This window comes from Nyctereutes procyonoides, unplaced genomic scaffold (assembly GCF_905146905.1).
Source record: "Nyctereutes procyonoides isolate TBG_1078 unplaced genomic scaffold, NYPRO_anot_genome, whole genome shotgun sequence".
Lineage (NCBI taxonomy): Eukaryota > Metazoa > Chordata > Mammalia > Carnivora > Canidae > Nyctereutes > Nyctereutes procyonoides.
In genome coordinates, this window is record NW_026575120.1 from 7,972,339 (window position 1) to 7,984,801 (window position 12,463).

The 12,463-nt window shown below is 34.9% G+C and overlaps 1 protein-coding gene across 1 annotated transcript in view; it reads right to left on the reverse strand.

Moving 5' to 3' along the window:
- Positions 1–4,505: 4,505 nt before the first annotated feature.
- Positions 4,506–12,463, reverse strand: part of TEX15 (testis expressed 15, meiosis and synapsis associated) — an 85,271-nt gene continuing 77,313 nt past the window's right edge. Inside the window, exons 8-10 of the mRNA XM_055334670.1 lie at positions 11,259–11,317; positions 7,551–8,812; positions 4,506–4,772 (exon numbers count right to left, since the gene is read on the reverse strand). Of these exons, the coding sequence (XP_055190645.1) occupies positions 4,735–4,772; positions 7,551–8,812; positions 11,259–11,317 (1,359 nt within the window). The 3' untranslated portion in view covers positions 4,506–4,734. The remainder of the gene's footprint in view (positions 4,773–7,550; positions 8,813–11,258; positions 11,318–12,463) is intronic.

The window sequence follows — 12,463 nt, forward strand, 5'->3', positions numbered from 1 at the left end:
TACATTCTTTTCAAACCAACGATACTGGAAACTATTAACTGATATACACAAAGATGACCGGAGGGATCCTGCAGGGCCTTCTGAATGAAGGCATTATAAAATAAGCAAATAATGCTTTCCTTTATGGGGTTGATATAAACATTAGTTGATGCACGTGCAAATAGAATAGCATACTTCTAGCACAATCTGATGTTCACTAGTTGCTGCCTCATTGTAAATGCAATCTTTAACCAAATATGCTCAATTGACTAGTTTTCTCAAAACAAAGATACTCATATTAAAAAAAGAATGTCATAAATCTAATTTCATTTTTTTTTTTTAAGATTTTATTTGACAGTGAGGGAGAGAACACACAAGCAAGGAGAGCTGTAGGCATAGGCAGAGGGAGAAGCAGACTCCCCACTGAGCAGGGAGCCCAAAGCAGGGCTGGAACGCAGGACCCCAGGATCATGACCTGAGTCAAAGGCTTAAAACCGACTGAGCCACCCAGGTGCCCCAGATCTAAGTTATTCTTACCTAATAAAGGAAAATAGACTTTAAAAATGAAAGGAGTTACAAATCCCAAGATATTTGCAGTTTCCTGTGACAACAAATTAGAATGCGGTGTATTATGGGATTAACGGTTCCACAGACTATTTCAAAGGTTTCTTACAATTGCCAGAGGGATTCTTTAATGGTTACAAGATTCAGAAACAAGAAGTTAACAATAAAGCAGGCAGCAGAGCGTACACTTCAAGAAATGAGGATTTACAGTCTTACAGAATTTTCCTGTCTTAATCTTTGAGTTCTTTTAATCTTATTTCCACATTGCATTACTAAGCAACCTCTTTGTTTCTTTTCGTAACCTAACTGGGAATCTGAAGTCACTGCTCTTACAATTGTATTCATCAGAATTTAAAGTGTTTGTCTTACAAAAATAATTACATTTTCTTCCTCCAGAATCTATTTCTCAAACTGCATGGACAATTGTGAGTTTATCATGGTACTCAAGCACTATCAATATTGTACAAATTGAAATCAAACTATGTCTATAAAAGATTAGTTTTAAGAAACCACATATTTCTGAACATACTATTTTTTGCTCTTAAAATTATACCCATCGAAAAAAGTTTGGAGCCTTCCTCTATTTTGAAAACTTAAGTCATTACTTTAAAAAATGTCTTTAGGGAAAAATTAGCCTGAAATGACTTCAGTGGAAAAGAAACTTTGGATATGTACACAGATTTAAAAAGCATATACCTCAAAAAATTATAAGTAAGGATGATATGCCTTGGAACATTGTAATAGAACTCAAAAAGGCTCTAATGATGACAAAGACATTGATGTCAAAGATGCATGACAGGATACAATGACATTGTTCTACAAAAGGAGTTAAAAGTTTTTTTCTTTTTTAAAAGATTTAATTTATTTATTCATGAGAGACACACACACACACACAGAGAGAGGCAGAGGGAGAAGCGGGCTCCATGCAGGGAGTGCGACATGGGACTCGATCCCAGGTCTTCAGGATCAGGCCCTGGACTGAAGGCGGCGCTAAACCGCTGAGCCACCTGAGCTGCCCCCAATTTTTCTTTTTAAAAGACTTATTTATTTAGGGTTCCTGGGCGACTCAGTAGGTTAAGCATCTTCCTTTGGCTCAGGTCATGATCCCAGGGGTCCTGAGTAGGGAGTCTTGAATTAAGAAGTCGGTTTGTTCCTCTGCCTCTGCCCCTCCCCCCTGCTTGTACTCTCTCTCAAATAAATAAATAAAATCTTTAAAACAATTATTCAGAGAGAGAGAGAGAGAGAGAGAGAGAGAGCGTGCATGTGTGAGCAGGGGCAGGGGGCAAAGGGAGAGAGAGAGAATTCCATGCAGTCTCCATGCTGAGAGTGGAGGAGCTAGACTCAGGGCTCCATTTCATGACCAGAGCTGAAACTGAGTCTGATGCTTAACCAAGTGAGCCATCCAGATACCCTAATTAAAAGAATTTTAGATAGTTTTATATAACACAATTGATATTTAAGCATACATCCATGTCTCTAAAAGTTTATGTATTTAAGTTCATTAAAAACTGTTTTGGGAATTCTCTCATTATGAAAATGGGGGTACAGCCTTATATTTGGCTAGATTCAGAACTTAAGTTTTAGTGGCACTTCTATATGGAAGGCAGAGTGATATAATTAAAACATAAGAATATAGAAGTTAGGGACTCCTGGGTGGCTCAGCAGTTGAGCATCTGCCTTTGGCTTGGGGTGTGATCCAGGAGTCCTGGGACCAAGTTCCACATCGGGCTTCCTGCATGCAGCCTGCTTCTCCCTCTGCCTGTTGTCTCTGCCCCTCTCTCTCTGTGTGTCTCTCATGAATAAACAAATAAAAAAAATCACACACAAAAAAAGAATATAGAAGTTAGTTTGATTACCTCCCTGAACATCTCAGCTTGCATATGTATCAATCATCTAATCATTCTCTATTCCATTATTTTGTTTTTTTTTCCATATTCCCATGATGTGAAAGAAATTACTTATGTGTGTATCACTTACCTCTCTTTAATGGTATGAGAACTGCATGAAGGCAAGGACTCTGGCTTGTCCTACGAAACTCCAGGCAGTAAGGAAGTTTGGAGGAAGGAAGGAAGTCTCTAGCAGTTTTATTTAGTCAGTTCTTTGTGGGTTGTTTCTCATGTAATGGGTACGTGTAAACCAAGGACCATTTGTATCTTTGCTCATTAGTCAAGAAACACAAAAGAAAAAAAACACTGAAACTAGAAGGAATTTGGTTTATTCAGGTAACTCTTTAATTCCAGAACAATAATATTTGCAAATAACCAGGTTTTTAAAAATAACGTTTGCTCAGATTTTAATTTGTTCTACTTTTACTTTTAGAACCAAAACACATATTTGAGCGGGGGGGTTGGGGAAGAAAATGCTTCAGTTTTTCATGTTATATTTCAAAGTGTAGATTTTAAAATGTAACTGAATATTTAAATAAGGGGTCTTTTTTTTGGAAGAAATCAAAACTCTTGAAATAAAAGTATCACAAAACAGTATTAACAGAATCTGAACATTGTTTAAAGAAAATATCCTTTTAACATTTAACTTCTGGCTTACCTAATAGAGACATTTAAATAATAAATCTGTAACATTTTTCCACAACTAAACATAAACCAAATGATGGAGACAAAGTCACTTTTTAAGTCACAGTATTACTGTTCAGGAGTTCAGGTGTTATAGACTATTTTCAAATAAAACAGCTATATGGACAAACCTCCTCTCCTGTCCATGTTGTTTTGATATTGCTTTAATTCTATAGTCTTCAAATTCCTTAGTTCTTTCAGCTGCAGCTCTTTGCTTTACTTTCCTCATTTAAAGATCTGTTAGAGAAGAATCTAAAGTATTTCAAATTCCATTCTATTTGGTGGATGTGAGTAAAGAGGCTTATCCTGGGGGTTCTAAGTGTTTTTCTAAATTGAAAAATTATTCTACAATAAATTAGGCTCAATTAAACTCTTTATAGAGGTTTGCACTAGGTAACATAAAAAGTCTGCCAACATAGAAAGTTTGAGAAAACATTAAGGCTCTGCTAGCTATCTGTTTAGATTTAGCCAATGCAAATTTCTTGTCATATTTTTGGGCCCACTGCGGCTTGAGAAAGGTCTATCCAGTTGTGTGGGATCTTTATAGCTTAGAATCTTACAGGAAACAGGAATGGGTGTTGATGGGCAGAGATGGTGCTGAAAACCACATTTATATACTATAATCCCAGTTGTTCTATGATGATTATCTCTGAGACATTTTTTGCTTTTGTGGAACATTGGAAAAGGAAAAAAAAAATCTATGACTAGAGCATTAAAAAACTTCTATTTGTGGTGCATTATTTAAACTACTAAAATATTGACTAAACTAATAGCAAAAACATAAGAAATTATTCCTTATTATCGGCTACAAAATCACCTTTAAAAAATGTTTGAATTGTGAAATACAAAGGAAATAATCTTGTGGAAGGGGCTCATGGGAAAAGTTTTAATTAAATATACTGTAAATTCAATACAATGATATAAAACTACTTCAAACATAGAAACTTTAAAAATCTCAACTCAAGAACAAACACTGAAAATACACAAACCAAGTTCCTTATTAAAACATATTTTACAAGTACAAATTAGAAAATATAGAAATGAAAGGAATTTCCCATTAGACACAGAATTGTAAATTACATGAAGTATCAAGAATTATAAAATAAAAAAAAGAATTATAAAATAATTGGTTTAATTGACCAATTCAAGTAAAAAAAAAAAATCCTTCTTTAGTCTGAGTCAAAAGGCAAAATGTTAGCATAAATGTATTAAAAAATATCAGAAAAATCTTAAAGATTTTACTATTATTGCTTAATTTTAATCATATCAAATGTTACATTTACTCTTATTCCATTAGAATAATCTCAAAATAATCTGTATATAACTGTAACAGTTGTGATGGCAAAATATAAATTTCAAAATATTGTTAATGTTTGAAAATGGCCTACTACATTCACTAAAATATTGCATGGAAATAATTTTGGTATTTAAGATGTCAGAAATCGACATGTTTTTCCAATTACATTATATGATATACTGTTGATTTAAACATTTTATAAAGAGCTATATGGTTTCTGTTTCTTACCATATTTACATATAAAAAATGTAAAAACAAAAAAAGTAAAAAATACTTGGAAAAACATGTTAAATCCCCTTTATTTCAGTAGACAGAAGGCTTTTTTCAATGTCCTGGCTGAAAGGGTTCTTGTTGGCATGGAACTGAAAGAAAAAAAAGCCACAAAGATTTGAGATAAGTTAAAGATGCCGACTAATGGTACGTAATAGTACAGAGGAAGACCCGAGTTAAGTTAGAGCCAAAGATACTAGAGTTCAAACTGCACATCTGCCCTTTAATAGCCATGGGATCTTAAAAAGTTATATAAGGCTCTCCAAGGAGTACTTTCCTTATCTGTAAAAGAACAACAGTGTCTCTACAGGTATTCTACAAGAGATAAATGGGGTTAAGGATGTAATGTGTCTCACACACAGAGCTCATTTAGCCCCTTCCTTTAATTCCATTTATGGTGCTGAATATAAGCATCAAGAGCAAAACATCAAGAAATGGGTCACAGGGATTTTTATACCTTTAGAAGAATGCAGTTCCTGAAAGCATGAGAAGTGAACTCTACAGATTATTTGCACTTAGGAAAACTGAATGAGGTGGCTTATTGCCTTGTAATATTTTTAGAGTTACTTTTGAATAATACAATAGGTAGATGTTTCTTTTCCTTTATTTTCACTTGACTAATATAACCAAGTAGGTTAACAATTAAAATTCTTGAGAATCAAAGCTGGATTTGATTCAGAGATATCTTTTTTAAGCATCACAAACATTAATTATTAACAAGAGAAAGCTCAAACTCTGAAAACCTTTATGTTAATGAAACAATTACATTCAAGATTTCCTATTTCAGAAATGAAAATTTCTAGTTTAGACTCGCCATATCTACTATGTTTGGTGTGTTTACATTACAGCAGCAGTGTATCAAATTAATCAAAAAGGATAAAGCACCGTCATATACTTCCCCACTTCCACTCCTATGTCTTTCTCCTTTCCTCTACAGGTTTTTCTTCAGGTTCCGTTTTAGGTGAACAATTTCTTTTTTTTTTTTTTTAATTTTTTTTTAGGTGAACAATTTCCATTCCTGTTTAAATCATTTGGTGGACCGGGATGGGAAGGGAAAGATACACAGATAATTACAATACCATATAATACTCACATGCTTTATCATGTGAGAAACACACACAAGAAGTACTATGAAGTACCAGAGGAAATGTCACATGGGAGAACAGTATGAAGTTCAACGTGACTTGAATACAAAGGTGGAAGTGGTGGGAGATGAGGCTGCATAAACTGTGAAAGACTCTGCACTCCACGCTAAAGTATTTGAATTTTATCCTATAGGTCACAGAGTGTCAGTGGCAACTCCAATGTAGAGGTGCTACTGTGATCAGATTTTTAAATTAGAAACAGAACTATTGGGATCCCTGGGTGGCGCAGCGGTTTAGCGCCTGCCTTTGGCCCAGGGCACGATCCTGGAGACCCGGGATTGAATCCCACGTCGGGCTCCCGGTGCATGGAGCCTGCTTCTCCCTCTGCCTGTGTCTCTGCCTCTCTCTCTCTCTCTGTGTGTGTGACTATCATAAATAAATAAAAATTAAAAAAAAAAAGCTTTAGAAACAGAACTATTTTAACAAGCAGCTTCTTATCCAATTCAGACAATGAATGAATAAATGAATTCAATTAATTTTTTCTATTTACTAATTTATAAGAATCTAGAGTTGGAAAACAACTTTTTATTTTATTGCTATTATTTTTTTATAGATTTTATTTATTTATTCATGAGAGAGAGAAGGAGAGACACCGGCAGAGGGTGAAGCAGGCTCCATGCAGGAAGCCCGATGCGGGACTCGATCCCGGGACTCCGGGGTCATGCCCTGGGCCGAAGGCAGGTGCTAAACTGCTGAGCCACCCAGGGATCCCCTTTTATTGTTATTTTTAAGTTTATTTATTTTTAGTAATCTCTACGCCCAATGTGTAGAGATCAAGAGTCACATGCTCTTCTGACTGAGCCAGCCAGGTGTCCCAGGAAACAACCTTTTAACTTGAAAGAAATTCTCTTGCATTTTTTTGTTTAAGACCATAAAAGATTAGGTTAAGCTTTACTTACAGTATATATTACTTCTGATGGTAGAATATTGGGATGTTAATGGATAACTGTAGTTTTTGCATGATTAATCATTGTTTTTATATTTTGTTTTATGCTGGTAAATGTATATTTCAATTTAATCTTAAGAATCTATGTTCTAATTATGATATTTTACAAATGGAATTGTACTTAAGAGAAAAAATTTCAAGTTCTAGTGGCAATTACCAAGTTGTTCCATTCACTTATGGCCAGATACTGTATTAGAATACCAAGAGAAAGAGAAAGGTTGCTTTATCTGACTGAAGTTTCTTTCCAACTTGGTTTTTTACTCTTCGCCTCCATTTATCAAAATAATGTATTTTCATGGTAGGAAATGTAGAAAATATAAAAAACTCTCTCCACAATTCCCCAATTTTATCACCCAGAGGCAGACAAGTCAAAATGTTGGTGTCTTTCATTTCAGTATTTCTAGGCATTTCTTTATTTACATAGGTAAATATATATGACAAAGTTTTAAAAACTGTCATTAAAAACTTTTATAAACCCTGTGATTGTTGCATTGTATTTCATGGAATGGATTAAGAATAATTTACTTAACTACTTACCAAAGTTGGGTTTTATTGAAGGACATACTAGTGATATTACCGATTCTTTTTGTTTCAATCTTTGACGATCAGATTCCCATCTGACAACATAATTCAACTCTGTCTAAGATTTGAACAATTCTACAAGTCTGCACAGAAAAATGACTGCTATAGATCATCACCTGCTGTAAATTTCATTTACATAAATGTACAAAGAAATAAAAGTAAAAACTCAATAGAGCACTAAAACTTCTAAAACTCACCATATGTCCAAGGAGCTTCTGGAAGCACACCTGAATCAGGAGGGTAAGGGTATACAGCTTGTTGGAATGGCTGATGGGGAGCATACTGTGAAAAAATCGGCTGCTGAAAATTATAAGAAACAGGCACTTGAGATTGAAAATACCCATCCACTGGCACAAAGTTATTTGCTTGCGGCTCCCCAGCAAAGTAACCAAAATATTGAGAGTACAAAAGATTAGAATGTGTGTTTTGGACAGTACTTGCAATTGCAGTCAACATCCCAGAAGGAGGTGCCTGTACCTCATATGATGTTATTCCATGATATGTCTGTGTAAGGGAACTGCTGCCGCTGCTGCTGTAATGATAAACACACCAAGCATGGTAAGGATATGAAGTTCCAAATGAATGCTCAGAAGAATTATATATTGGGGTACATGCAGACCGTGGAAGTTCATTCCAATATGCAGCAGCATTCTGAGTTAGGACTTTTGAATTTTCATTATTCTGCTGTTCAGAAAAAGAATATTCTGCTGTTTGATTTACATTAAGGGTTAAGTTCTCAGATGCTTCAACAGGTATAGTACTGGGACTCAAAGTATCCTTCATATATTTTTCTTTTAACTCAGTTTTTGCAGGCTGAGTTTTATTTACATGCAGAATAGGAGATTTGTTCTGGGTAAGTTTGGGTTCTGTAGAATTGGTGCACGCAGAATTTTTAATAGATGAATTTAATATTTCATTATCTTGCAGTTCAAAGACAGTGTCATCATTCATTTCTAAATTGGCAGGGATGTCCCCAATGAAACGGAAAATAGGGTTTGAGAGCACTGATGCATCAGGCAGAGGAGAAGCATCAGTTCCTGGTTTTATGTCTGAGGGACAAGATTTCTCTGCAGGAGTAAGAAATCTCTGTGAAGGCATCCTGCAGTCTTTTGGAAATATTCTACCATCTACACTTCTTTGTTCACAAATTGCAAAAGAAGAACAATCTTTCTTATCACTCGTTTCAGTAGCACTAAAATTCACATTACTTTTCTTCATGCTATTTAAGTTCCCCTGTTGTCCAGTGAAGTCTTCTGAAGTATCAGGTGAAGTATTAGTTACATATATTTTGCCCTCTGACTTTGATGTGCAATTGTCTTTTAAGTTCTTTAAAGGTAAAACTGAGCCAGGTAGTGATCTTTCCACCTCAACCTTTTTTGGAGATACATGGTGTCTTTTCAGATTGTCAGATGAACTTGGTCCTATTTCACTTTCACTTTCGGGATGAGATCTTGTAGTCCTGTTAAGTATAACCCACACACAAAAACAACTTAAAATACATGGAGTCCCCAAATCTTAATGTAAACACATATTTGAAGTTTTTATTCAGGAGAATTCTTAAGATTTACGTTTTCTCTATCAGCAGTATTTGGGTAACTTATTTCCCCAGTTTTACTCCCTTGTTTTGAATTTAGATTTTTTCCTGCTGAATGTGATATACTCCACATTTCAAATGTATTTCTAATACATTTAGAAATATATACAGTGCATCAATATTGTAATTATTTTATGCATTGGACGTTTCCTAAAAGCGGCTTTTAGAAGTAGGAAATTATATCCAGTTTTTTTTACTGTAGTTTTGCATTCATATACTTCCAACTTGTTGATGATCTTCTCTACTTGTAAATGGCTATATAGAACTGACAAAACCACCAGCTGTGCCCTGCCCCTACCAAAAGATCATCTTCTGTTATCAGGAACTACTAAGATATTTTGTTTGTTCAAGGTTGAGAAGAGGAAACACAGACCTCCAAAATATGATGCCAATTTAATATCCCTGACATTCCTACCTAAATTTAGAAAGTCTCACCCAGGCTGAAGGAAGCATCCACTATGGAAATGTCTAGAGCAAGATAGTTAATTTAGGTCCTCCAGGATGATTATATTTTTTGGTGTCTCATCAAATTCTTTGAATTACATGTGGAAAAGAACACGATGAAAAGAAAAAAATAATCACTCCTCCCCATGCAAAAGAAATTAATCTTGGGCCTGGAGTTTGTGTATCTAACTCATGAAACTAACAGCTCTGTATTTTATTTTACCTAATCCAGTCTCCCCTAAAAGGCAACATCATCATTCTTATCCAATCCTGCATAATACTTTGACAGTTTTCAGAAAATACAATTTTGGCTTTATCACATTTCCTATCTTTTTTTATTTTATTTATTAATTCATGAGAGAGACACACACACAGAGGCAAAGACACACACAGGCAGAGGGAGAAGCAGGCTCCATGCAGGAAGCCTGATGCGGGACTCGATCCCAGGTCTCCAGGATCACGCCCTGGACTGAAGGCGGCACTAAATCGCTGAGCCACCCGGGCTGCCCACATTTCCAATCTTTAAGTGATGTCTTAACCCTATAGATTGACAGCTGCCTGTATGGTCACTCTTTTATGCATTCTCTTAGAGAATATTCTCCCATGAAAATAGCACCCTGTATTAACCTTCTATTTGGATTCATTTTCTTGCTATGTGAGACAAAGTTTGATTCTTTGAGTAGCAAATACCACCTATATTTAGTTGCTAAGACGATTACAGAAATGGTTTATGTTATCCCTTTTCATCTTTGTGCCACTACACAACCAAAGATTCTAGAAAAGGATTCTAGAAATGCAATAAATAAAATGTAGATTTAAAGAACCAAAACCAAGTAAGACAGAAACGAGAATGCTCATCTTTTTAATTCTGTATTACTCATTCTCCTTCACAAAATGGAAAAAAGATGTGAATAAATGAAGCCTGTCATAATTTGAAAATTGCAGAGAGCTGAATGAAATTAGAGATGGTCAACATATTCAGTGGTGCCATCTCACGTCAAAATATAAACCATGTAGGGAGTTGTTCATAAAAATAATTAAGTTTAAAGAACTAGCCTTTATTTTTGAAATCATGTTCCTCCTATATTATGATGTTTAAACATATTTTTATGAAGTAGTAGTACATTTATAATATATGTATGTTGATGACTAAGTTCCCACTTAGTAATATAAGTCAGCAATTTCTCTTTTTAACCAATTTTGAAATCTGCCTAGTAATACCCACAAGTTTAAAAAAAACTCAGTCTAATCACTTGTCATATTATCTCTTTTAGCAAACCAGTTACTAATCCCCATGAATTCTTTAAATGATGTCTGTCAAATATGAATTGTACTTTCTTATTCTAAAAACATCACTCTTTTCTTTTTTTTTCTTTTCTTTTTTTTTTAAAGATTTTATTTATTCATAGAGACACAGAGAGAGAATGAGAGGCAGACACAGGCAGAGGGAGAAGCAGGCTCCATGCAGAGAGCCTGACATGGGACTCGATCCAGGGTCTCCAGGATCACGCCCCAGGCTGCAGGCAGCACTAAACCGCTGCGCCACCGGGGCTGCCCCACATCACTCTTTTCTAACTTACTACTACTTCTAACTCTACTCAGAATCTTCTTATCCTTTAAATCACTGAAAAAAACCCCATTTCACAGGACATTACTTTTCAATACTTACAGAATGAAGTTCAAATTCCTTAAACCTTAATGCACTGTATAATCTGAAATCTTATTCTTCCTCCTAACCTTACTCTTTTCCTCTCAGTTACATGCATGATCCAATAGAAGTATATAAATAAATGTGTTAGTATTGTTCCTTAATATGTGCTTAATTTTGTTTAGTTTTTCTTCAGATAGGGCTGATGGCAACTCTTACCTTGGATGCTTGAATGTTGTCTTTTCTTTGTTGACTTTTGTGACATCTTTCATGTCAATCTACATTTTAAAAAGTTATAAAGAAAACCTACATTGGTGATGGTATAAAATGCAACATAAATATTATTTTCACATCAGATACTTAAAATTGCTTGTTCTGTCATCATCTAAAATGCATTGTCATAAGCTACGTTCATTAATCCTCCCCATTTAAAAACCAGTGACTCTGCTGGACTTCCCATATGTCATAAATGTCTGGAGAAACTTTTCTAATTTTTATTTATTTATTTATGATAGTCACAGAGAGAGAAAGAGAGAGAGAGGCAGAGACACAGGCAGAGGGAGAAGCAGGCTCCATGCACCGAGAGCCCGATGTGGGATTCGATCCCGGGTCTCCAGGATCGCACCCTGGGCCAAAGGCAGGCGCCAAACCGTTGCGCCACCCAGGGATCCCGAGAAACTTTTCTAAACAAGCAATCTGCAACATTCTTTTTATCCCCATATCTTATAACAAATCTTGGAGTCCAATTTTAATTGCCCTTTTTAAAAACATACTCTTTTTAGTAGATCAGTCATTAAGTCCCATTGTTAAGTAATTGTCAAATATGGACTTTCTTTTCTTATTCTGTAAAACATCACTCTTTCTACAACACATTTCACAGGACATTACCTTCAATACATACAGAAAAAGGTTTAAACTCCTTGGACCTATATTTAAGACATTTTATAATCTGAAACAACATTCCTCTCTATCTTAGCTTACTGTTGTCCACTAAAGTAAATTTTTGTTCTAGACTTAATTTTAAACTCACTTCTCAAATGATGTCAATAAACATTGTATCTTTGCCCATATTATTTCCATAACTTAGATACCCCCTTCTTTATTTTAACCTTCATCAGATAACAGTTTTTTCCTAATTTAAGGCAAAACTTCAGTGTGTGCTATTCATTGAAATTAAAAAATAAACCTCCATTTTTTTCTCTTCTTCTCAATACTTAAAATACCTTTTTAAGTATTATCCTCATTTTACTCTTGATGTAGAGTACACAACTTGTATTTATTGTGTTTTGGAAGTATGCTTACAAACTGTTCTTTTATTAAGCATTTTCCAATAAACAGTGAAATAAATGACTGGTTTCCTGGTCACCAGAACTAGTTTAACAAATACAATTACAATAGCCCGAGAAAGAATTCCTATTTTTCAG